The following is a 23,993-nucleotide window of genomic DNA, read 5'->3' as shown; positions in this document are numbered from 1 at the left end:
GATGCACCATCTTTCTCCCCCAACAGTCCTGATGTATGGGCAGGGTTTTCATACACGTTTGCTTATTGATGTGACCCCTGTCGATCTTCTCTCAAAGCTTTTTCTTGTGTCTCGAGTTGCACCCCTGAGGCGACACAACCCAAACCTGTTCTCCTTTGGAAATTTTGGTGCAGGAGGAACATATAGAATGCACAAGGGAGCCAGAAAGACAAGAAAGATGTGTTCACATCGCTTGAGTCACAATCAAAAGAGGCGAGCAAAGTCTGGTGAGTGAGAAACTCTTTGTTCATAGTCTACTTTTTGGATTTTTCTTTTTTAAAAGACAATGTTTTTATTTTTATGCAGTTTTGAAGTTGGCAAAGCTTGTACTACATTTTCTTATTATGACTGTTTAACGTGAATGTTCTTTCCCAGGTGTGTGAACATGTTTTTGAAAAAATATCTGTAATCTTCATGGGACAACACTAAGGAAATGACTCTTTGATATAGTGTAAAGTAGTCAGTGTACAGCACGGATAACTATAAATAAACGTACCACACTTCAGGCTTTGCCATGGTCGACTAAGGAAGATGTAAGTGTAAAATATATGTATAATGACACCAACGTAATGTTGCAACAGGCAAGTGAGGAGTATAAAGTATGTCCCAAATTGAGCTGCAAGGCAGTATCCTAACATTAAAAGACCCCAAACACACCTCCAAGACCACCACTGCCTTGCCGAAGAGGCTGACGGTAAAGGTGATGGACTGACCAAGCATGTCTCCAGACTTAAACCCAACTGTCATGGAGGCCAAGAGGATTCCAGAGGAAACATGATGCTCTTGTGAACTCCATTACCAAGAGTTATAAGGCAGGGTTCGAAAATAATGGTATCCACACTTAACCATTCACATTTTTGTTGGGGGTGTACTCACTTTTGTGTGTTGTTATCCAAGCTGTACACTGTCTAATTTATTGTATGAAAGTGCCGTTTCTTTAGTATTATCACATGAAAATATATATAATTTAATTGAAATGTATGTATGTTGCAGGAAATCAAGTCGGGTATGAAGTGGAACGTGCCTGTCCTTGTCCTCCTCGCTGGTAACAACAAATTAAAAAATTAATAGGAACATTTTTGGCCGCGATTAGATGTTTTTTTTAAACAAATATGCAGATTTTACTGGTAACATGCTGTTTTGTGTCCCAATGAAGTGCTATTTATAGGTTATCACATGGTTTGTCTGGTATCAGGCCAGGTATCATGCCCCCAAGTGTCAGTATCAGCCTGAGACCGAAGGTCTTATTAGATCTTATAAGATCTTATTATCACATACTATTTAATTAATACATACTACAGTATTAATTGGCCCTGTACCCTAGAAACCGCCCATGAATGATACGAGAAAAGGCCGAACTGATACTGTGTCAAAACCCAGGGCAGTGATACTGATAAAATATAGAGTTTAACCATGTCCAGTATCAGCCCCCGTAGCTGTCCACTCACAGCGCGCTGCTTTGGTATCAGAGAACCGCGCACGAGCGTGAAAACACACTATAAATATTCCTAGTGCTTCTCCAGTCACCAAAAAACCCAAACTTGATTAATGGAACTTTAATTGTCAGACATTGATAAGATAAGACTGTTGATAAAATATTATTGTTGAAATATTTTTGCAATTATTGTGTTTACACTGTTTAGATATAATACATGTAATAAACTGAACATTTTCTGGAAACAAAATGGTCTTTTGATTAAATAGTACGTGATAATAATCTCATGATTAAATAGTATGTGATAATAAGATCATCACATGGTTTGTCTGGTATCAGGCCCAGTATCATGTCCCCGCGTGACCGGTATCAGCTACTGACACTTGGGGGCATGATACCTGGCCTGATACCAGACAAACCATGTGATAACCTAATAATTATGAGCTTATTATCACGTACTATTTAATCAAAAGACCATTTTGTTTCCAGAAAATTTTCTGTTCTCTGATTGGTTGTTTCACAGAGCAGCGCGCTCTGAGTGGACAGCTACGGGGGCTGATACTGGACATGGTTAAACTATATTTTATCAGTATCACTGCCCTGGGCTTTGACACAGTATCATTTCGGCGTTTTCCCGTATCATTCATGGGCGGTTTCTAGGGTACAGGGCCAATTGATACTGTAGTATGTGATAATGTGCACGTATTACATATATACTGTACTGTAACTCTGCACTTGTCCAACATAATATATATGTTATTCATTATAAAATAATATACAGATGCATCATACTGTATACATTCATCAAATGACCCCATGTGACCACTGATGGATTCCTGTGTCCATAGGCGTGTGCACACTTCCAGCTTTGCACGCCGCCCGCCAGTACCACTACGCCAAAGAAACCGTCAACTGGCAAGAGGCGCAGTCGATCTGCCGTGACCTCCACAGCGACCTGGCCACAATCACCAGCAGCGAGGAAGCAAAGAGACTAGTGGAGGGGTCACACAATACCATTGGCGGTCTTGGCGGCAAGACCTGGATCGGGCTGCGCGATGACCTCAATAAGTGGACGTGGTCAAATCCTAAGGACGGCAACCTGGGGTCAAACGTGTACAACAACTGGAATAAGGAACAGCCGGACAACTCGAACGGGAATCAGTTGTGCGTGAAGATGGAGGCCGACGGTGGATGGGACGACACCTCTTGCGCCAGATTGTTGCCATTCGTCTGCTACGACGGTGAGCACTTCATTTAAACGGCCAGCTTCTTTGGAATGCGGTGATCGCCTGACATCCTCTTCTTGTTTCCAGTCAATGCCCCAGAGAAGTTTGTCGAGGTGGGTGAGCTTCTCAACTGGTCGGATGCTCAGGGCTACTGCCGCAGGTTACACACGGATCTAGTCACCATCAAGACCGCGACAGACAATGAGAAAGTGAGGAACCTCAACGAGGGACAAGACGCCTGGATCGGCCTCAACAGGTCTGATGTTGAAACTCATCCTGTTTTAAATTCTGTTTTACCCTCCTTTTTATTTGGGCTCCCACAGGACAAGGGTGTGGTCTGATGGGAGTGACTCCCTCTTCCGCTTGTGGGGGGAGAAACAGCCAGATAACGCCAAAGGGATTGAGCAGTGCACGGTAGTGGATCTCGGCACCAAGGAAGGACTTTGGTCTGATGAAGACTGCACCTTGAAGCTGCCGTATGTGTGCCTCAGAGATGATGGTATGGCTCACTTAGTGGTTCACTTAGTCTGAGTGTTCCCATAGCACAGTTATCAAACCTGAAGTGGACCAGATTGAACTGGTTCTTCTCACTACTTCTTCTTCTGTGTTTGCAGTTCACTTGGTCGACCTCAAGGTGAAGCTGACATCCAAAATGAATCTGACTGAGAAGGACCTCGCCGTCCTGGTGGAAAGAGATGTAAGAAGCACACACACAACTCTGAAACACAAATTGAAAAATAAATGTAACTATTTTTGTTGCCAGTTTTCTACCGCGTTGATTCAAATGGGACTTCCTGAGAACATTGTGGTTCGTCTGAACAAGGTCCTCAAGCAGCAGTGACGTGCGATCAGGGGAAGCATAATGAAAAAAAAAAAACATAACTAATAATATAATAAATAACAAATAAATATTAATATTTGTCCATAGAACTGTGTTTTAAAAGTGTTTTTTTTTTTTACAACTCTTCAGGGCTGGGATCTAACTCATTCCCCCTGCTGTTAAAGGCAGCAGCTGGACCATTACACCACCATCGGTTGACAATTGAGTTGTGAATTCTGCCATTTTATTATCTTATTCTGCCACGTGCTGTCAATCATTGTGGCAACGAGCGTAGTGTCAGATTACTCGTCTCTTTTTTTCTCTGCTGCCTTGTCCAGGTACACCCTGTACTGGTCGCCAGCCAATCACAGGGCACATATAGACAAACAACCATTCACATTCATACCTATGGACAATTTGGAGTCACCAATTAAGTCGGTATGTTTTTGGAATGTGGGAGGAAACCGGAGTACCTGGAGAAAACCCACGCATGCACGGGGAGAACATGCAAACTCCACACAGAGATGGCCGAGGGTGGAATTGAATCCCGGGCATTGACACTATTGATTAATAATAATTAATCAATAATTTCCCGCAAAATAAAATGTATATGGAGTGATCATATTTTGATTAGTGAAAACCAGGGTGCTTGGTTTTGTAATTAAATACTCAAATGATACTGCAAGTTTAATCAAAGATGCCTTATAATTTCAATATATATTTCAATATTATGCCTCCTCTGTATGTTTCGAAAAGGAGACCGTTTGGTTACCCTACTTTTTTTTTGTTTTTAATTGGGAATGTTGATAGCTCAAAAAAAAATCATATCACTGACATGTCCAAGCAGAAAGCAAAAATGTTTGGTTCAGAATGCAGGAACTGTTAATTTGTTCTTCATTTAAACGGACATGCAAAGAAGACGGACCAACTTCCGGTTTTGACTTCCGGGTCTTCTCGTCGCATGTCTACAGTAATTTGTGTGTGCTACCGACTAGTGTGAGTAATTTTGCCCAAATAGAAGCCGGGCTATGAATCCTGTTCTACGAAAGGTAAGTTATATTAATTTGTTATCAAGTGATATTTGTTTTGCGAAAGACGTCCGCTACCTTCTACGTGTGTCCTTAGCGAGGGTGCTATACATCCCAAAGCTGGATACACATTAGCACCAAATGCTAACTTAGAAATTAGCGGTGTCTCCCACAATATTAAATGATTTACCTTGTTATAATAATGTAACGCATTGTTATCGTTTTTTGTATACGTTAAAACTTCTTGCTGTGGATTTCTCAGTTGACCTTACCAAACACTGCCCTCATTTGGCTGTGTAGTTTATTACAAGTGCATAGAACAGCAGCGAGTCCAATTGACTGCATTGTGTTTTTTGTTTTAACTAGCAGGTGCTGAGTCAAGGACCATTGTTGTGCAGGTAAGTACCTCATGTTGGCCTCTATAAAAACCTCCATTTTTGTTTTCCTAGAAAAACAACTTATTGATGTCATTTTTATGCTTTTGTCTTGAAAGGGTTCGATCATGTACCCAGCAGCTTCCTGTTTGGGGTAAGATAAGAAGTTAGTGATGTTCAACGGAAGAGATTTATAATGTTCTCCTATCGCCTGCAGGTGGTGTTGCTCTGACACAGGAAAGGCAATACAAGGGTGCCCCGACAGAAGGCATCGGCAGGTGGAAACATCTTTTACCCAAAGAAGTGGTAAGAAAGCACACAATCATCATGAAATTTAAATTCAACTTCTCAATTTCTGAACAACTCCTATTTGTTGGTCAGCAAAAGAAGAAATACGACAAACATCAGATGCAGAGTATCATGGCCGCCACCAGCACGGCATATGGAACCCTGAATGTCAACGTGTCAGGCTATGACATGACAACAGTAGAGCACTACGCGCAGTACATTCACAACCTGTGTATTCGGCTTGGCGTCAGTGTGGCAGAGAGGTAACTTTAATGCTGTTTATTTTATTGACAACCTTTAACCACTGGAGACTAAGTGTGTGAGGCGTGAACTCTTGCTCAGCTATGCATTGCCGACCCAAAGCACAGAGGTGATGTTGATGCCCGAGCACGGCACCAAGATGCATGTGGACTCAATTCTGAAGACCCACAGACGTGTTATTCAGGTGAGTTGAATATCAGGGTGGCTAGTATGAGTGCTCAGATCCACGGCACACTTCCCTCCTTTGCAGACCTGCCAACTAGTACGCATTTTTCATCCTCTGCACACATTTTGACACTTAAATATGCTTGTACATGTGATGCTGGAGCATAACAAAGCCTTTATGCTGCATGTAGCATGGCGATACTGACAGTTAAGGCTGTGATAGGCCGGCTTGTAGTACATTATTTCCTGTGTGTACAATATATGACTTGTTTAGAGGGCGGACAGGCCACAACGTCTGGAATGTGTTTGCAATTTCAGACATAAAGAGGAATACAGTTGTCCCTTGCTACATCACGGTTTGAACATTGCGGCCTCACACTATCTCAGTTTTTCACAAAGTAATTAATTCATAAATGATTGCTGTTTTGTGGTTGAATATGGCCTTGTTATTGATATTTAGGCAAATTTGACTTTTATTAGGTCTAAATGAAACATTTTCAAGCATAAAAATGCTTAAATGAAGTATTCATTCATTTATTTTCTGCCACTTATCCTCATGAGGGTCGCGGGCGTGCTGGAGCCTATCCCAGCTGTCTTCGGGGTGAGAGGCGGAGTACACGCTGGACTGGTCACCCGTCAATCACAGGGCACATATAGACAAACAACCATTCACACTCACATTCATACCTATGGACAATTTGGAGTTGCCAATTAACCTAGCATGTTTTTGGAATGTGGGAAGAAGCCGGAGTCCTCGTAGACAAAACACGCATGCACGGGGAGAACATGCAAACTCCACACAGAGATGGCCGAGGGTGGAATTGAACTCGGTTCTCCTTGCTGTGAGGCCTGCGCGCTAACCACTCGTCCGCCACCTTGACAAAATGTACTAAAATACAAATACAAGTGGCATTCTGATGTAGTAGTTCACATTGGCCACTAGATGTCAGTGTTCAGTGAAACAACGGCCAAATAGATAGATAGATAGATAGATAGACTCCCTTTATTGTCATTGCACAAAAACACAGTAGTGAAATTGCCAACGAAATGTCGTTGCCTGGCTCCCATATAATAACAGACACAAAAGAAGATAAGTAATAATAAATAATAATAATAATAATAATAATGTGGAGAATAAATAGATATAATAGACACCAAATATGAACAACATAATGTAAAGTGCAGCGTGAACAGTAAATTGCCCAAATAATTTAAATAATTAAATAAATAATAATAATGTAAGTAAGGTAGAGGGGCTTATTTGGCATTCAGCAGTCTGATGGCCAGGGGGAAGTAGCTGTCTCTGAACCTGGTCGTCCTACAGCGGATGCTGCAGAACCTTCTCCCCGATGCCAGGCGAGAGAACAGTCCATGCTGGGGGTGTGTGGGGTCAGAGCAGATCCGATGGGCTCTAGATACACACCGGCTGTTTGCTATGTCCTTAATGGGGGGGAGTTGGGTCCCGATGATCTTCTCCGCTGTCCTCACCACTCTCTGCAGTAACGTCCAGTCCGAGGCCTTGCAGCTCCCAGACCAGACGGAGATGCAGTTGGTCAGCAGGCTCTCGATGGTCCCTCTGTAGAAGGTGGTAAGGATAGGAGGGGAGAGGGAGGCTCTTTTCATCCGCCGCAGGAAGTGCAGTCGCTGCTGTGCCTTCCTCGCCAGAGCGGAGGTGTGGAGTGACCAGCCGAGGTTGTCTGTGATATGCACCCCCAAGTACTTGGTTGTGTTCACAACTTCTACGGCTGTGTCGTTGATGCTGAGTGGAGTGTGGCTGGGTCTGGATCTCCTGAAGTCGACGATGATCTCCTTTGTTTTGTCAACATTCAGGATCAGGTTGTTCGCCTTGCACCAATCCACAAGGTGTCGCACTTCCTCCCTGTAAGCCAGTTCGTTGTTGTCCTGAATGAGGCCCACAACTGTTGTGTCGTCCGCGTACTTCAGGATATGGTTGCTGCTGTACTTGGGGCGACAGTCATGGGTCATTAGGGTAAACAACAGGGGGCTCAGAACACATCCCTGGGGTGAGCCGGTGTTCAGGGAGATGACACTGGATGTGTTGTCGCCCACTCTGACATACTGGGTTCTATCTGTGAGGAAGTCAAGCAGCCAGTTGCACAGGGAGGTCTTGAGGCCCAGTGGCTCCAACTTGCGTACCAGGTCCTGGGGGATGATCGTGTTGAATGCTGAGCTGAAGTCCAGGAACAGCATCCGTACATGGGTGTTTTTCTTCTCCAGGTGCTCCAGGCTCAGGTGGAGAGCAGTGGAGATGGCGTCTTCAGTGGAGCGGTTTGGCTGGTACGCGAATTGGAAAGGGTCGAGTGATGGGGGGAGTATGGAGGTGATATGGTCTTTAACCACCCTCTCGAAACATTTCATAATGGTTGATGGTTGAAAACTCCATAACAGGCATTTATTGTAATAATAATAACATATAATATTCTGAATATTATGAACATGGACTACTGTTGAGGCCAAGCTAAAAAAAATGGGGCAGGAGAGGGATGAAGGGATCATGCTCAAATCAATGACTTAGTGTGAGTACCTCTCTTCCCCCTATACACAGCTGAGCAGCCTGAAGGCAAAGCTGTGCCCCATTTTGATGGACATGCTCATGAAAAACCAGCCTGAAGGGGTCCAGCTATCTGTAAAGGAGGTGAGTCTACTTTATTTTTGACAGCTTGTCCCTTCCCAATTGTTGTCTAATTGTATTTCCCTTTTGGCCCTCTCAGCACACCCAGGCTGACTTCCAAGCCCGCTTCAAATCTCGACCTGAGCTGGAAGGCCTCCTCGCTCAGATTAGCCAATAAGCAGTTTGTGGATGAGATTGGAAGTAGAAAATGGAAAAATGTTTACTATTTCCAATTATAAGACTTGTTACTTAATATTAGGGCTTGTGAATTTAAAAGTGACATTACAGATTTGCTACATGCCGGAAATGAGTCAACATGCAACAATTGTCTAAATAACTTGCAATACAAGTAAGTAGGAACATCGATAGGCTAGGCTACAAGACTTTATATATCCCACATTGGGAAATTCCATTGTTTCCGTGTAAAATTTCCAGTAAGATAAGCAGTCAGAGGAAGCGGAGAGATGAACATAAAGCAAATATTAAATACAATAAATATTACACTGTATTAAGAATGTATTTTCAGTGTGATGTCAATCCTTTTTAACATTTTCCAAATTAAAAATAGCTGAATTTGCAATTTCCTTATCAAATACTGCAAACATCTTTCTGCAGCCTGAGTAATATCTTCAATATAAGTGTGATATTGTAATTCTTGCTAATCAGACAATAGAGTACACAGAAATATTATACAGAGGTGGGGGTGTGCAAGAGCTGAAGGTGCTTGTCACTGCCGTCCATAGAGATTTGTATGTTCTGCTGAATGAATGAGCTGGACTGCCATGTTGGTATAAACAAGTTCAGCAGAAGGAGCAGAACCTTTCCTGGAGAAGGAACTACTTCATATATACATTTAGGGTGGTTGGAGTTATCTGAAGTCTAATGTGTAGAGCGTAAACAAGAAGAGTGCAGTTAACTGTGTACTGTGTGTATTCTGTTGAGGTAGTTGATGATGATGATGGCATGGTCCACCCCAATGCTCAGACGATAAGCCAACTGCAGTGGAGACGATGCCTGCGAGCAGAAGTGACTGAGGATGATCTTCTCTCCATGTTGGAAAAACAGATCTCCAGACCTGAAATGAGTTTCAGCCCAGTTTACAGGTACATCATGGATGTACCGTTCCTCCAGTTAGTTCTTGTTCTTGCACCTCCTCATTTTGTGTTTGTGCTCCTGTTGGACTTGTTATTGTGGTTATTGTGTGTAGCTGCTCTATAGGAGAACACAACTCAATACAAAGGGTCGAAAATTAGCATAAAAGGTCCCCTTTAAGGGAACATGACATCGGTGACGAGGATGTGGATTCATTTGTCACTTATGCCGTCATTCCTTGCTTTGCCTGGCTAGCCTCCGGTCCCCTGGGCTAACCGATGCTAGCGATGCTAAACTGTGTGCCATGCTTGTACATAGTCTGGTCAGTGAGGGACAGCGCAATCCTCCATAGGTTCAGACCTGCACAGACATACTGTTATGTGGACTGGGTTGCCTTGCTGGCTGCTTTGACCTGTTAAAGGAACATACATGGTGATTATAAAGTGTTAGGAGGATGTGAATTATTCATTGATATGAGTTGAACATTCTCTCTTGCATTGTTTGTCTTTCACAGAATGTGTGTGTGTCTGTCAGGAAGTGGAGTTTCGCCTCAGTGGCCTGTGTGTGTTTGTGTGAGTGAGATATGTTTGATTCCTTTCCTGTTTTTTGTTCTGTCATCTTTAGTACAATTAGTGTAGGTCAGTAAGGTTGTTGTGTGTGTTTTCATCCCAGCCAGAGAAACTCAAATGGAAAATTACAAATCAAATGTGAATTGTTTTTGCAAATCAATCAGGTTTAGTTTTAAACCAACAACAATGACAAGCAAAAAAAATATATAAATTGCTAATAGTTAATGGTGTTTTTCTTGTTGCCATTTGTGGTAGCAGCCTGGTGTGAGATGTGTGGTGGCACATCTCCTGCATGTGTGGTTTTATGCACACACAGGAAGTGAAAAACCAACACACAACATAAATTTGGAGGGAAATGTTGATTATTATTTTCATTCTAATGCCCGTCAAAATTGACCAACTTTGACATCCGTCGTTTTGAAGGTGACAATCTGGCGTGTATGTATGAAAACATTTAACAAGACAGTTGGCAATGTTTGACTTTATGTGTCGTACAGGAGCAACATTTGCTCACACCCTTCTGCATTCACGCGTCGCCTGCTCTGCATTTCCTCAATCCCGCTCTTTCACTCTCACTGTGTGTCGTGACAGTCGGACCATAATGAAGGTGAGACAAAGCTTTTCATTTATACTTAAGCTCAGTTTTAATGCACATCTTTGACGTCTACATTTGTTGCTGTGCGGGCACCTTCATGTTAAATCATCTTTATTTGTAAAATTACTGTAGCTTGACTGTTCTAAGATGCTGTGACAGGAACACGTCCTTTTTTTAACAGAATATTGGAAAATGCTTCCCAGTTTGTCATGCTTAACTATTCATTTATTATTTTCCAACTCTATTGTTATTGTCATCCGCAAGTAAAGTTGTGAATTTTATACCTGTCATTGCGAAAACTGAAAAATAACAAATCTGATCTTTTGCACCATTGGTGAAATTAATGGCTGCACAGTGTCCTGAGTACATATACACAATGCAAGGTTTCTGGATTCTGCTCACCATCATGGTGGCCAAACCAGAACTGTCCATTTCAAGTCATTGCTACCAACTGTGTCAGCTAACTCTTAATGATGTCCATTCATTCATTCATTTTCCTCACGAGGGTTGCGGGGGGTGCTGCAGCCTATCCCAGCTGTCTTTGGGCGAGAGGCGGGGTACACTCTGGACTAGTCGCCCAGCCAATCACAGGGCACATATAATGTCAAGTCATGTTTATTAATTTTTTGAAATTAATTAATTTAATTAAATTTAATTAATTCCAGCTTTTACTACTATGAGGATGATTCAACATTGCCAAAATGCTGCAAAAAGACAAAGAAGAAGCAAAACACATGTAGGTTGTTAATCGTCTGACGCTTGCCGAGTTGAAATATACAATCATGCTTGTGACTTTCTGAAAATATTGTTTGCATACCAAAGCTTAAGCATTTCCACTCATGTTCCTGAATTGTTCCATCTTTGGAATCCTTTTTGTTTTGGTTTTTGAACATTCTTCATTTGGAAATGATCTTAGTTGCTCGAGGTGTTATGTAGCTGTTGACACCACTGATGTCAGCTACTGTCCACTAGCTGCTAACAGCATCAGGGAGCTGCTAATGGTATCAGACAATTACATGTAACATAATGATGTGAACGAGATGTTAACTGTGTCAGGAGTGTCTTACCTGGTCCAGCTGGATGCAAAGGCTGTCTGGTTGTGAGGTAGATGTCATATTGCTACCAGTGCTGCCAGGTACTGCATACTGAATACTGCTTCAACAATGGTGTAAACTCATTGTTTGTCAACTCAGCTACAGACCAGTCTGGGCGATGGGCTGCCACTGCGATGAGCCAGTATGAGCGCCGAGCTGCTATTGGAGGAGACGCTGATCAAGCGCTCGCAGCAAAAGAGGAGGACGTCTCCGCTCAACTACAAGGAGAGGCTGTTTGTCCTCACCAAGAGCAGCCTGAGCTACTATGACGGCAGGGCAGAGGTCACAGCCTCTCCCTCGTGGTTATATATATATATATAAACTATAAAGGCTTGTCTTGCAGAGTGTAAAATTGTGTTGTCATCCACAGAAGAAGTTTCGGAGAGGCTCCATCCCACTGAGTTGCATCAGATGTGTGGAGGTTGTAAGGGACGTTGGCGGGATCAACCCCTGCCAGTACAAATATCCTTTCCAGGTATGCATAACACACAAAAAGCTAAAAGGTGGATAATGTAAACCCGGAAAATGTATTTGTGCATAGGTGGTGCACGAGAGCAACACACTGTATGTGTTCGCGCCGAGCCAGGACAGCAGGACTGTGTGGGTGCAACGCATTAAAGAGGGTCAGTTCTCATTGTTGTATAACCATAAGGGGGTGCCAGCATAGCTATAGTGCAGACTCGTGTGTGTGTCTGCACGCAGAGATCCTAGACAACCGTGAGATTCTGACCAAGTTCCATAGCCAGTTCTGGTGTGAGGGGGCGTGGCTCTGTTGCCGCCAGGAGGAGAAGCAGGCCCCCGGCTGCGAGGAGTACAACCTGTTTGGAGACTGTAAGGATCCATGCTTGCACTTTTGAAGTGTTGCACAAACATTCGGCAATGTCAAATCTGACTATCGTTCAATGCAAAGCTGTTGGTTTCTGTTCCCCTTTTTCTAGCTTCCAGAAAGCCGCTACCCCCGATTCCCGCAGCGGAAGGCAAAGATGGGAGGGTAACCACTGACACGCATAAACACAGGGGGCGTATTTAGTCATTTGCGGGCAATATAGTTGAGGCCCTCAGCATCCTTCTTTTTTATTATCATTTTTACTAAATGGGAGTATGTAACTATTTCCTGCTTTTGTTAGTTATATGTCAGCTTATGTTGCTAGTTACACAGCCATCTTTATATACCTGCCCCCCCCCCCAAAAAAACTAATAAATATGAATGTTTATCATCAACTAACAATTGTAAATAAAGGGAAATTATTCAAATTCCTGAGCTACACAAAGTCTCAATACTCACACCTTTGTGAAGAACAACGTCTCTCTCAGCTTCAAATATAAAACTACTGAATCTTTTCAGTAGTTTTATGCTTTCCACTCGGGTGACCCCGCGCCAACAAGTTTGATTCGCTGCCGTCTTCCGGAACAACATGCACATGCGCAGTAATGTGGACTAATCAATTGCATGAGAAGGGGGGGGGGGGTCGAAATGATCATGAGAGGTTACGTATTTGGATGTAGTTTTAATGATTTAATGACTACAGCAGTGGTAGGTACATTATATCGAAGGAAAAAATCTCAGGGCACTCGGCAATTGCGTAATGTTAAGTCGGCCCCAAGCACACACACCGCGTATGCCTTCCCTTCCTCTGGCAGCGTTGCCGGATCCCTCCTCCTGAAGTTGATGATGAAGATGGCGACGCCACGGATGACATGGTGGTGGCGCTGTATGACTTCCCGGGCAGCGAGTCCCACGACCTGCAGCTAGTCAAAGGAGGCGAGTACATCATTGTGGAGCGCTGTGACGTCAACTGGTACAAAGCACGCAACCAGGACGGGTATGACTTCACACATACAGCCCAAAAGAAATGGGAGCACACCAGTATATAGCTTAATTGTGTTACAAGCTATTGAGACAAATGGATAGTAATTCTACTGCTGCACACTGACTTCTCTAAAATGTCTATATTATTGTCCCTTGTGAATATATAATAAACTGCTTGTTTATATGTGAGGGGTGTACTTTGTTGAGATACTTTATTGGACAAATGAATGGTTTCATGTACAAGGGATACATTGTGGTTCTCTTCCACAAACAGGGAAGAAGGCTACATCCCTAGCAACTATGTCACTGAGAAGAAATCTGGAAACCTGGCGCAGTTTGCGTGAGTCATGTCAATCATATTAGGGCCGTTATCCACACAAATTTATCCACATTTATGTGTATTTGTGTGTCTACAAGTTGGTACAGCAAACATGTCAACAGGAACAAGGCAGAGGAGCTCCTACGGAAGGAGGTGGGCCTTCCCTCTTAATAGCTAGCATTCATCTTTAACAGCATGTTTATTATTGTGAGTGTAGTTTACATTAGCTTTAGCTCTGTTTCTCTGCCTCCCCTTTCAGGACAAAGAAGGTGCCTTCACCGTCAGAGAGTCCAGCACTCAGGGGACGTACACGGTGTCCCTCTACACTAAGTCTGTGGGGGGGTAAGGACGACACTCCTGACACTGACACTTAACAGATCACAGATAATGTCACTTTTTTTAATTTGGTCCACAGTAACGGAGCTGCTGCCATCAAACATTACCGCATCAGGGAGACCCGAGGCTCGCCCAAACAGTTTTACCTGGCGGGGAAACACGTATTCGACTCCATCGCTGAGCTCATCACCTACCACCAGCACAACGCTGCAGGTACACGGACACTAATTAATTGGCTAATTGGAGAGAGGCTGTGGAAAACTATATACAAATATAACAAGTCGATTTTTTGATGATTGGGGGCGGCACGGCGGACGAGTGGTTAGCGTGCAGACCTCACAGCTAGGAGGACCAGGGTTCGATTCCACCCTTGGCCATCTCTGTGTGGAGTTTGCATGTTCTCCCCGTGCATGCGTGGGTTTTCTCCGGGTACTCCGGTTTCCTCCCACATTCCAAAAACATGCTAGGTTAATTGGCCACTCCAAATTGTCCATAGGTATGAATGTGAGTGTGAATGGTTGTTTGTCTATATGTGCCCTGTGATTGGCTGGCGACCAGTCCAGGGTGTACGAAGACAGCTGGGATAGGCTCCAGCACCCCCGCGACCCTCGTGAGGAAAAAGCGGTAGAAAATGAATGAATGAATGAATGATGATTGGACACGCATGAGAAAACGGAAAGGAAATGATTGTTGTCCCACATGGTTATTCATGAGCAAGTATTTTGCACAACACATCAGCAACAGAACCAATGTTGTAATAGCGTAAGGAGCAAAGTTAGTAAGTAGGGGGCATGCAGAATGTAGAAAAAGCTCCACTCATACTACTACTACTACTTTCAATGCAGCTGCTGCCATCTTGTGGAGTCAAAAAATAAATGACATCTCGGTTGCCTGCAGCCGCAGATAATTATAGCCCGCCGGCGAATTGGTTTTGTACACCACACACACACACACACACACACACACACAGTGGTTAATTGCATAGAGACAGCCACTGGAGAATTTACAGTGTGTTCTGTCTCAGGTCTTGTCGCCAGGTTGAGGTATCCCGTGGGCAAACAGGACAAGTCTGCTCCCTCCACGGCCGGCTTCAGCTTCGGTGGGACTTTTTGTGTTTTTATTTTGAAACTTCAAGACGCTCAATTGTGATGCGTGGCTCTTGTTTCAGAGAAGTGGGAGATCAATCCCAGCGACCTCACCTTCATGAAGGAGCTGGGCAGCGGTCAGGTGGGGGTGGTGCGACTCGGCATGTGGAGGGCGCAGCACAAAGTGGCAATCAAGGCCATCAAGAGCGGTGCCATGTACGAGGAGGACTTCATCGAAGAGGCCAAGGTCATGATGTAAGGAGAGATTTTTTTTTCTTCTTCTACTTTGAGTTTTTCCCATCAGGACCACAACAGAGTTTTGGTTTCCTCTTTGTATCTTCCTCTGTCCACTCTAATCACATCTAGAAATCTGCTCTTTGGTCTTTCCCTTCCCCTTCTTCCTGGGACCCCCATCTTCAGCATCCTACCAATAAAATCCCAATTTATGCCTGTGCAAGCAGAGCAGAAAGCAGCTGATAAAGGAAATAAATAATACAAATCCTAAGAGAAGTTAGAGCAATAAGAGAGAAGTACGCAAACAGTTTTCTGCTTACGACTCTGTGTTAGTGTGGCAAGGCCTGCAAGCCATCACCAAATACAGGAGACGTCTCGCCCAAATGGAGGCCCACAATCTGAATAAATTCTGCAGATTTGAAATAAACATTTTCACGCCCCACACATCCCCGCCAGCAATGATGCTCATCACACCTCTGACGGCTCTCATCCGCTCCCCTGCTGCTGCTCTCTTATTAATAGCTGCCATCACACCTTGGACCCCCCCCCCCGCTACCTAACTAACACGTTAAGCATTCATAAACAACATGAGTGCCGGCTCCTCAAACAACAGATTAAGACAGCTCTTGACGCAGTGCCTCATCTGGTTCCTGGGATCCATAATTGCTCATGACCTGAAGTGGGAGTCTAACATTCAAGTCCATCCTCAAAAAAGGCCCAGCAGAGGATGTACGTCTTGATGACAAGCACAGCGTGACACAGGAGCTGATGAGACACAGCAATCATTGAATCAATTGATTCATCCATCACAGTCTAGTTTGGTGCTGTGACAAAAAAGGACAAAGTTGTTAACCTGGGCGGCGACCAATATGGTATGGAAAATTGTGTCATGATTAGCATATATCTTTGGCAAAGCACCACACTGGCATATGAATTGTGTGTGGATGTAAGGAGAGATGATAGGCCCTTAAATCATTCCTAAACAACCGCTGTGTCCTGCATCCTCCAGGAAATTATCCCATCCCAAACTGGTGCAGCTCTACGGTGTGTGCAGCCAGCAGCGGCCCATCTACATCATCACAGAATTCATGGAGCATGGCTGCCTGCTAGACTTCCTGCGGCAGCGGCGGGGCAGCGTCAGCCCAGCCTCGCTGCTGAGCATCTGCCTGGACGTGTGCGAGGGCATGCAGCACCTGGAGAGCAACAGCTTCATCCACAGAGATCTGGTCTCTTCTCACACGATTAGCTACAACTCCTGTTAAGTCTTTGACTGTGTTCACTAAGAGCCCTTCTATTGTTGTTCAGGGGGCCAGGAACTGCTTGGTCAACGACTCCTTGGTGGTGAAGGTGTCTGACTTTGGCATGGCCAGGTAAACATGGCCTCCCTTGTTGTTTTTAAAAAGTCATGTTTTGACATGCCCTGCTTTTGTCATACAGGTATGTTTTGGATGACCAGTACACCTCGTCGTCAGGCTCCAAGTTCCCAGTGAAGTGGTCACCTCCTGAAGTCCTCAACTTCTGCAGACACAGCAGCAAGTCTGACGTCTGGTCTTACGGTGAGGACGTAAACCTCAGTCTTTGGCGTTTTTTGATCTAAATTTTTCTCTGTTTAGCTCATGAAAATCTATTTTGTCTGTGCATGTAGGTGTGCTGATGTGGGAGGCTTTCACTGAAGGTCGCATGCCATTCGAGCAGAACAACAACCGTGAAGTCGTCACCCTGGTAACCACGGGTCACCGCCTCTCAAGGCCCAAATTGGCACCCGTTGCTGCCTATGACATCATGCAGCTGTGCTGGCAGGAGGTCAGTGTCCCTAGCTCACTCAATATGATGTTCACGGCCACGCCACATGCATGACCGCACGACTGTGTCCACAGAGACCTGAGGATCGCCCGTCCTTCTCTCAACTCTGCTTGATGATCTGTGATGCTCTGGAGAACGATGCCGCACTCACCAACTGACAGGCTAGTCACTGTTACAACAGTAAGACTAAAGGACACAAACTAAACGGGAGGATACTATGTTTTTTTTTTTAGGTCATGGATTATAGTTTATATTTTGAAAAATTGTAATGCAAGTCTCACATGTCCTAAAATAGTGTCTGCATTAGCAAACACTACTATGTGGGCTACAGTGCTAACTTTTAAGTCACATTTCAACAACAACATGCAATGTCTGCCGATCTGTGGGCGTATACACGGGGCGGACTATTCTAATTAGGGGCTGCTCAGCAGTGGTATCATCATTTCCTTCATGACGTCATTGAAAAACAATAACTTCAAAAGCAAGCGTTTGAGTCGCTCTTCTCTTAAAAGTGTGACAAATATTGTAGGACACATTATTTTACAATACATTTATACAAATTTCCCCACTGAGGGACGAATAAAGGCATATCTTAATCTTAATTTTTACCATATTGAAAAGCCACTTTTAAACCTCAACAGGGTATCAGATAATAGAAATATGCTGACTTTTGTTGGTGAAAGATTTTATTAAAATGACTCACACTGATACATTTTTATTTTTACACACACAATAGCAGTGTAGCCTCTTCCCATGTCTCTTTCAACACAGCCACCTCTGCTGCCCCCACCTGGTCAACACATGTCACTGCTCCCCCTATAAATATCACTACAGAGTCAATGAGAGCAGGTAGCCCGCTACAAGTGCCGCCATCGCCGCTGCCGCCGCTGCTGTGAGTAGGAGTGCCTTTGAAATGTGGTCATCGTCTGAGGCATCTGGTGTGGGACTCACTAACGTCCCGTGAACCTCCTCGGCCACAACGTTGGCTAAAACATGAACATTGTGAGCTGGCAGAGGACACAAAACACAGACAACAAATATCCATAACTGTTTCATTCAGTGTTTGCTCCCCTTTCCTGGTTTATTTATTTTTTTATTATTTGCATGTCTCACTTAAATGTTTCAGATCATCAAACATATTTAAATATTGGTCACATAACTGAACACAAAATGCAGTTTTTAAATGAACATTTTTAATATTAAGCGTCTTTTTTAAGGCCATGCCACAGCATCTTAATAGGATTCCGGTCAGGACTTTAACTAGGCCATTCAAAAGTCTTCATTTTGTTTTTCTTGTGGACTTGATGGTGTGTCTTAGATCATTGTCTTGCTGCAGAACCCAAGTTGGTTTCAGCTTGAGGTCACCAACAGATGGCCGGATATTCTCCTTCAGGATTTTTTGGTAGACAGCAGCAGAATCACAGCAAGTCTTCCAGATCCTGAAACAGCCCCAGACCATCACACTACCACCACCATATTTTACTGTTGGTAAGATGTTCTTTTTCTGAAATGCAGTGTCACTTTTATATCAGATGTAATGACACAGACACCTTCCAAAAAGTTCAATTTTTTGTCTAGTCAGACCATGGAGTATTTCCCCAAAGATCTTGGGGATCTTCAAGATGTTTTCCTGGCAAAATTGAGATGAGCTTTAATGTTCTTTTTGTTCAGCAGTGTTTTTGTCTTGAACCTCTGCCATGCTGGCTGTTTTTGCCCAGTGTATTCCTTATGGTGGAGGCAAGTTAGGCCTGCGGGTCTTTGGATGTTGTTGTGGGGCCTTTTGTGACCTCTTGGCTGAGTCGTCCCTGTGCTCTTGAGGTTATTTTGGTATGCCAGCCACTCCTGGGAAGGTTCACCAATGTTCCATGTTTTAGCCATTTGCAGATAATGTCTCTGACTGTGGTTTGCTGGAGTCCCACAGCTTTAAAAAAGGCTTTATAACGTTTTCAATTTGAGCTCAAGTGTGATAAACCACAATTATTAACAACAATTTTTGACAAAGGGCCATATAGGGTTTGGGTTATTTTTTTCTCTTAATCATAAAAAGTTTCATTTAAAAACTGTATGTGTTCAGCAGACATGTTGTCATTGACTAATATTTAAATTTGTTTGATGATTTGAAACATTTAAGTGTGACAAACGCGCAAAAAGGAAATCCAGAAAGAGGCAAACTTTTCACACCACATCCTCCAGGTCCAATGCTTACCTGTGACAATGACTTCACAGTCTTCAGACTGGCTGCCCTCTCTGGTGGTGACTTGACACTGGTATAAGCCAGAATCTTCTATTTGGAGTCTGAACAATCGTAGGATGATGTGTCCTTGAGTCAACGCATCCATATCGCTCTGCAGGCGCCCCACGAATGGTCCTCTGTAGTCCATGGACACATCCACACCGTCTTGTAGATGAAAAATCTGGACGTCCGCCTTGCCCTCAGAGAAGAATGTGCACTGGATCCGTAGTGAGCTGAGGGACATGTTGCGATGAGTGGGGAAGTTCCACCCCAGAGTGATGTTGTCATTCTCCCTGGCGCTGTAGGATGCTTGAGTCGTGGTCACCTCAAATCCACCTCAAAGAGAAGGCAACACATGAGGTCATGTGATCATGCACGAGGTGCAGAAGGAAGACAACTTACAGACACAGCTGGTGAAGGCAATTAGCAGAATTATCTTGCACGTCATCTTCCAGGAGGCAGAGACAAAGAATTGGGAGTCAAGCATCCAGCCCGTCAAGTGCAAGTTGACACCCATCTAGGTCGTCCTAAAAAAAACCAAAACATCTGACTTCGGGCGAGAGGCGGGGTACACCCTGGACTGGTCACCAGCCAATCACAGGGCACATATAGACAAACAACCATTCACACTCACATTCATACCTATGGACAATTTGGAGTTGCTAATTAACCTAGCATGTTTTTGGAATGTGGGAAGAAACCGGAGTACCAGGAGAAAACCCACGCATGCACGGGGAGAACATGCAAACTCCACACAGAGATGGCCGAGGGTGGAATTGAACCCTGGTGTCCTAGCTGTGAGGTCTGCACGCTAACCACTCAATCAACGTGCAGCCCGATTTAATGATACAGTAAAAGGAGTGAGACACAGCATGCTGGGCGGCACGGTGGACGAGTGGCTAGCGCACAGACCTCACAGCTAGGAGACCAGGGTTCAATTCCACCCTCGGCCATCTCTGTGTGGAGTTTGCATGTTCTCCCCGTGCATGCGTGGGTTTTCTCCGGGTACTCCGGTTTCCTCCCACATTCCAAAAACATGCTAGGTTAATTGGCTCCAGCATCCTCTGCTAACACTGCACTTAGGGTTAGCATTGTGGTCATTAAGGTAACATGTTAATTTTTGTTTTGTATTTTAACTAATATTTTAACTAATATAAAAAAAATCAAAACTAGACAACATTATTTTAACTGTTTACTGGGGCCCCTGTCAGTTAGGGGCCTTTGGAATGCAAACTTAAGTCCTAACTTTTACCCCCTTTGAGGGCCACACCCATCACTTTTGTCAAGTATAATTTAAAACCGAACCAGGACTCACCTTAACTCAAGTCTTCTCCCTTCAACGCTGGCTCATCTCATCATTCAAATTTAGGTTAGCGTGCTAACCCTAACCCTGGCAATAAGCAGTACAATAAGTACAATAAGTGTAGAATGTTTTGGACAGAAAAAGTGAAGCCTGACAGCTGCAGTGTCACTTCGAAAAGGGGTGTGGCCACATGGAGAAACGCCTATTTATGTACTTTTTATGTCATTTTAGTGTACTTTTCAACACTTAATCCTCCCTGGGGTCCCAACACACGGAGCCGGATGTGTACATTTAACATTTTGTCTTTCCAGTTAGTTTATTGACAAAAGTTAATTCTTTAGAGCGGGGGTGCCCAAACTTTTTCCACCGAGGGCCACATACTGAAAATCAAAGGATGCAGGGGGACACTTTTAAGATTTTTATGTATATTTTGTTTTGGAAAAAGACAAAGCGGTAAAGAAAATGAATGGATGGCTATTTAAAGACAAGTTTGTTTTATTTTATTTATTTAGTATCAATATTTCAGCTTCTCTTTGCATTTGACTTTTTTTTCCCCATTTTTGCTGGGTTTTGTTTGGTTCAATTTGATAAAAAAAATATTAAGGTTTTTCTATTCTTTATCGAAAATTTTTATGAAATAAATGTGCTTCTTCAGTAAGAATGTATCAGTCCCGACTCCAGTTTTTTGGAGTAATTCCCTTTGTATATGTTTGCCCTGCCGTATCTCCCCATCCTTTCACTGCTATGTGAGGCACCTGAGCTCTCTGCCCCAATGGAAACAGCATCATAAACATAATGGTGTGATCTTTTCATGAAATAACTGATCACTTTTTCTGTCGAAAAACACCAATGGAGTTGTTCTTGTGAGCTTTTCAGTAGCCGTGTCACATTCAGATGTAGAATTTATATTTGAGTGCACATGACTAAGTTGACACTCAGCTGAAGGGAATGTGTGACGATGTTGATAGACAGACAGGCGGAGGCGGGACAGTTGCTCAGGAACGACACGCCTCCCTGTGTCAATACCCTGTTTGTTGCAGCAGCAGGCGGGACGCAGTGACGGGCTTGTGGGTGGGCGAGGATGTTAAGTGGCGCAAGAACACCTTCATCTTCAGAATTCCTCTAGTTCCACTACTGGGCTCGGACAGGTGAGTTCTCCGCTGTTATGTAGTTTCATGCTAATCCTCTACAAAAATGCATAGAGTACGTGAATAAGTTGTTCTACTGGGATTTTTTGCTGGACCGAATTCTTTCACAGGTGTGTGTGTGTGTGAGTCACTCGACACACAAACACACCCCTGCAGAATGGAAAGTAGTTCAATGACAGAGTTTTAGTAGCAATGTGATGACCATTGAGCTTTGTTCATTGTAAAGTGTATTTAATGACTTATGCCGGAGATGTGGTCTACAGTCTAGTGCACAAACACTGATTGATGGGGCAAATTAGGCTACATTTCAGTTCCTGTGCAAGAACCCTTGATTCCTTTCTACCAGTTGCAACTTTAGCCTAAAGTTGAAGTGAACAATATGATTGTTTATATGATGAGTTATGAGTTTCATGTGCAAAGAGTGTAGAGGATAAATGATACAGTTGCTCAATCTGGCACGTGTCTGGTCTTGCCTCTCAGGAATTAGCTGTCTCGGTTAATACCCAATAGGCGTGCACAGCCCCTCCCTCCTCACACTTGACCCAACCTGCCCCCTTATGGTTTTACTGCAGGTGACTCCCGTCCCCCCCTCAACAGCTGCCCGATGGCATCCGGCAACAGCTCCATGGCGCTCACTCCGAAGAACGAGAGCATTGTGGACAACACGTCCGCGACCACCATGGGTGCGCTCATCCTCAGCCTTGTCTTCCTCTTGGGCTTCCCCGGGAACCTCTTTGTCATCTGGAGCATCCTGGCGCGTGCCCGTAAGCAGACCATCACCACTATTCTCATCCTCAATCTGGCCTTCGCAGACGGCTCATTGATGGCGCTGACTCCGTTCTTCATCGCCTATCTGGTGATGAAGAGGTGGGTGTTTGGGATGGTGATGTGTAAGGTGCTTTTCTACTTGTGCCTGGCCAACATGTACGCCTCCATCCACATCATTACCCTAATGAGCCTCTACAGGCTGTTGGCGGTACTGCGGCCGCAGCGTGTCGGTGCCTTAGCCGGGCACAGGACGGTAACATTTACACTTGCGGTCATGTGGGCGCTAGTGGCTGCTGCCTCTGTCCCTGCGCTCGTTTTCCGGGACGTGAGGTGGAGCTCTGACCGTGCCATTTGCGACTCATTCCACGACGAGGACAGCCACGTGAGTTCTTCTCAGCGCATATTACCGCTACCTTGAAAACGCTGAACATCTGTCTATGTGTGTGTGTGTGTGTGTGTGTGTGTGTGTGTGTAGACGGTCACCCAGTACATGCTGGAGCTGATCCTGGGCTTCCTGATCCCGTACAGCATTGTGGTGGTCAGCTACATCTGCATCCTACGCCGCATCCGAAAGACCAAATTCCGCAGGCGTATCCGAAGTGAGAAGCTCATCCTGGCCATCGTGGTGACCTTCTGCCTCTTCTGGCTGCCCTACCATTTGATCAATATGGTGCAGGTAGATGTCTAAGTGCTGGACAGCGTGCAAATATGGCGACATTTTACTTGAAGTTTGTTTCCTCAGGTCACATGGGCGCTATGTCCGGAAGGATCGGTCAAAACGATGTAAGCCTTCACACATGCTTTGGTACTTTGTGGCTTGGTTGTCATGGTTGCAGTTGCACACTAAGGTGTAAAAACATTTTTCAGGTTTGTCCCTGTCCTTGTTAGTCCCGCCACTCTAACCTGTGTCAGCTCCCTGCTTGCGTCTTCTGCTTGGGTGTTTTGGACTTGAACATCTCACACTGCGATCATAATGTTGGTTCTTATCCGACAGGCTGGGTAAAATCTGGCACCGGGGCCGCGCCGTCACCTCCTCAGTGGCCTTCATCAGCAGCTGCGCCAACCCGGTGCTCTACTTCTTTGCTGGCAAGTCATACATCCGCCGTGAGGGTCTGGCCTTCATGGCCCGCCTTTTCGAAGCGGCCGGTCTGGACTCGGCGACCAGGAAGAGCCGTCAGAACAGCCAGAACAGTCGGGACAAGGACAAAGAGTCGGACGCCGTCATGTTGAAGGAAAAAGGTCAGGACTCTAACTCTGGCCCTAATGGGAAAGTGTTGAAACTGCAGACGTGACGCGAACGTCTCCTCCATCTATTTGTGCAATGAACCCATGAACA

The 23,993-nt window shown here is 44.5% G+C and overlaps 4 protein-coding genes across 14 annotated transcripts; all 4 read left to right on the top strand.

The window, feature by feature from the left end:
* Positions 1-50: 50 nt before the first annotated feature.
* On the top strand, positions 51-3,595 carry LOC131126389 (C-type mannose receptor 2-like). The gene is made up of 7 exons (XM_058068861.1): positions 51-266; positions 1,033-1,084; positions 2,323-2,715; positions 2,788-2,956; positions 3,024-3,199; positions 3,315-3,397; positions 3,464-3,595. The coding sequence occupies exons 2-7, from the start codon at positions 1,048-1,050 to the stop codon at positions 3,539-3,541; spliced, it is 936 nt and encodes a 311-aa protein (XP_057924844.1). The 5' UTR covers positions 51-266; positions 1,033-1,047; the 3' UTR covers positions 3,542-3,595.
* An 835-nt stretch (positions 3,596-4,430) lies between these two features.
* mrpl48 (mitochondrial ribosomal protein L48) lies at positions 4,431-8,768 on the top strand. 3 transcript variants are annotated; one of them, XM_058067391.1, is made up of 9 exons: positions 4,431-4,569; positions 4,918-4,946; positions 5,042-5,076; positions 5,140-5,228; positions 5,304-5,473; positions 5,553-5,655; positions 7,875-7,934; positions 8,203-8,292; positions 8,369-8,768. In XM_058067391.1, exons 1-9 carry the CDS (start codon positions 4,549-4,551, stop codon positions 8,444-8,446), a joined length of 675 nt encoding a protein of 224 aa, XP_057923374.1. In that variant the 5' UTR covers positions 4,431-4,548; the 3' UTR covers positions 8,447-8,768. The 3 variants fall into 3 exon arrangements, with proteins under 3 accessions (XP_057923374.1, XP_057923373.1, XP_057923375.1); XM_058067390.1 differs by having other exon boundaries at positions 4,438-4,569; positions 4,915-4,946; positions 8,369-8,765; XM_058067392.1 differs by lacking the exon at positions 7,875-7,934 and having other exon boundaries at positions 4,438-4,569; positions 4,915-4,946; positions 8,369-8,760.
* Positions 8,769-9,023: 255 nt separating this feature from the next.
* On the top strand, positions 9,024-21,889 carry tec (tec protein tyrosine kinase). Of its 8 annotated transcripts, none has more exons than XR_009129050.1 (19): positions 9,024-10,536; positions 11,718-11,900; positions 11,989-12,093; positions 12,160-12,241; positions 12,321-12,449; positions 12,557-12,609; positions 13,260-13,441; positions 13,703-13,768; positions 13,846-13,900; positions 14,007-14,089; positions 14,163-14,296; positions 15,108-15,182; positions 15,252-15,423; positions 16,412-16,628; positions 16,708-16,772; positions 16,840-16,958; positions 17,048-17,205; positions 17,280-18,693; positions 21,782-21,889. XR_009129050.1 is itself a non-coding variant. In XM_058067381.1 (19 exons), the coding sequence occupies exons 2-18, from the start codon at positions 11,763-11,765 to the stop codon at positions 17,361-17,363; spliced, it is 1,917 nt and encodes a 638-aa protein (XP_057923364.1). In that variant the 5' UTR covers positions 9,024-10,536; positions 11,718-11,762; the 3' UTR covers positions 17,364-17,385; positions 21,782-21,879. The 8 variants fall into 8 exon arrangements, 6 of the variants coding, with proteins under 6 accessions (XP_057923364.1, XP_057923365.1, XP_057923361.1 ...); XR_009129051.1 differs by having other exon boundaries at positions 21,785-21,887; XM_058067381.1 differs by having other exon boundaries at positions 17,280-17,385; positions 21,782-21,879.
* LOC131125650 (leukotriene B4 receptor 1-like) lies at positions 20,437-23,961 on the top strand. 2 transcript variants are annotated; one of them, XM_058067389.1, is made up of 6 exons: positions 20,437-21,889; positions 22,462-22,572; positions 22,702-23,039; positions 23,133-23,333; positions 23,400-23,440; positions 23,652-23,961. In XM_058067389.1, exons 2-6 carry the CDS (start codon positions 22,494-22,496, stop codon positions 23,947-23,949), a joined length of 957 nt encoding a protein of 318 aa, XP_057923372.1. In that variant the 5' UTR covers positions 20,437-21,889; positions 22,462-22,493; the 3' UTR covers positions 23,950-23,961. The 2 variants fall into 2 exon arrangements, with proteins under 2 accessions (XP_057923372.1, XP_057923371.1); XM_058067388.1 differs by having other exon boundaries at positions 20,438-21,889; positions 22,462-23,039.
* The last annotated feature ends 32 nt before the right edge of the window (positions 23,962-23,993 follow it).

This window comes from Doryrhamphus excisus, chromosome 3 (assembly GCF_030265055.1).
Source record: "Doryrhamphus excisus isolate RoL2022-K1 chromosome 3, RoL_Dexc_1.0, whole genome shotgun sequence".
Taxonomy (NCBI): Eukaryota; Metazoa; Chordata; class Actinopteri; order Syngnathiformes; family Syngnathidae; genus Doryrhamphus; species Doryrhamphus excisus.
The sequence above is the reverse complement of the archived record's forward strand: the minus strand, read 5'-3'. Positions and strand labels throughout refer to the sequence as shown.

Coding starts and splice junctions, on each gene's coding strand:
- LOC131126389 (XM_058068861.1), top strand. CDS start 1,048: ATGAAGTGGAACGTGCCTGTCCTTGTCCTCCTCGCTG. Junction 2,716..2,787: donor GCCATTCGTCTGCTACGACG/GTGAGCACTTCA, acceptor TCTTGTTTCCAG/TCAATGCCCCAGAGAAGTTT. Junction 3,200..3,314: donor TGTGTGCCTCAGAGATGATG/GTATGGCTCACT, acceptor CTGTGTTTGCAG/TTCACTTGGTCGACCTCAAG.
- tec (XM_058067381.1), top strand. CDS start 11,763: ATGAGCGCCGAGCTGCTATTGGAGGAGACGCTGATCAAGCGCTCGCAG. Junction 12,450..12,556: donor GTACAACCTGTTTGGAGACT/GTAAGGATCCAT, acceptor CCCTTTTTCTAG/CTTCCAGAAAGCCGCTACCC. Junction 13,442..13,702: donor AAAGCACGCAACCAGGACGG/GTATGACTTCAC, acceptor TTCCACAAACAG/GGAAGAAGGCTACATCCCTA.
- mrpl48 (XM_058067390.1), top strand. CDS start 4,549: ATGAATCCTGTTCTACGAAAG. Junction 4,947..5,041: donor CAAGGACCATTGTTGTGCAG/GTAAGTACCTCA, acceptor TTGTCTTGAAAG/GGTTCGATCATGTACCCAGC. Junction 7,935..8,202: donor TCAGTGGAGCGGTTTGGCTG/GTACGCGAATTG, acceptor CCCTATACACAG/CTGAGCAGCCTGAAGGCAAA.
- LOC131125650 (XM_058067388.1), top strand. CDS start 22,494: ATGGCATCCGGCAACAGCTCCATGGCGCTCACTCCGAAGAACGAGAGC. Junction 23,040..23,132: donor TCCACGACGAGGACAGCCAC/GTGAGTTCTTCT, acceptor GTGTGTGTGTAG/ACGGTCACCCAGTACATGCT. Junction 23,441..23,651: donor GAAGGATCGGTCAAAACGAT/GTAAGCCTTCAC, acceptor CTTATCCGACAG/GCTGGGTAAAATCTGGCACC.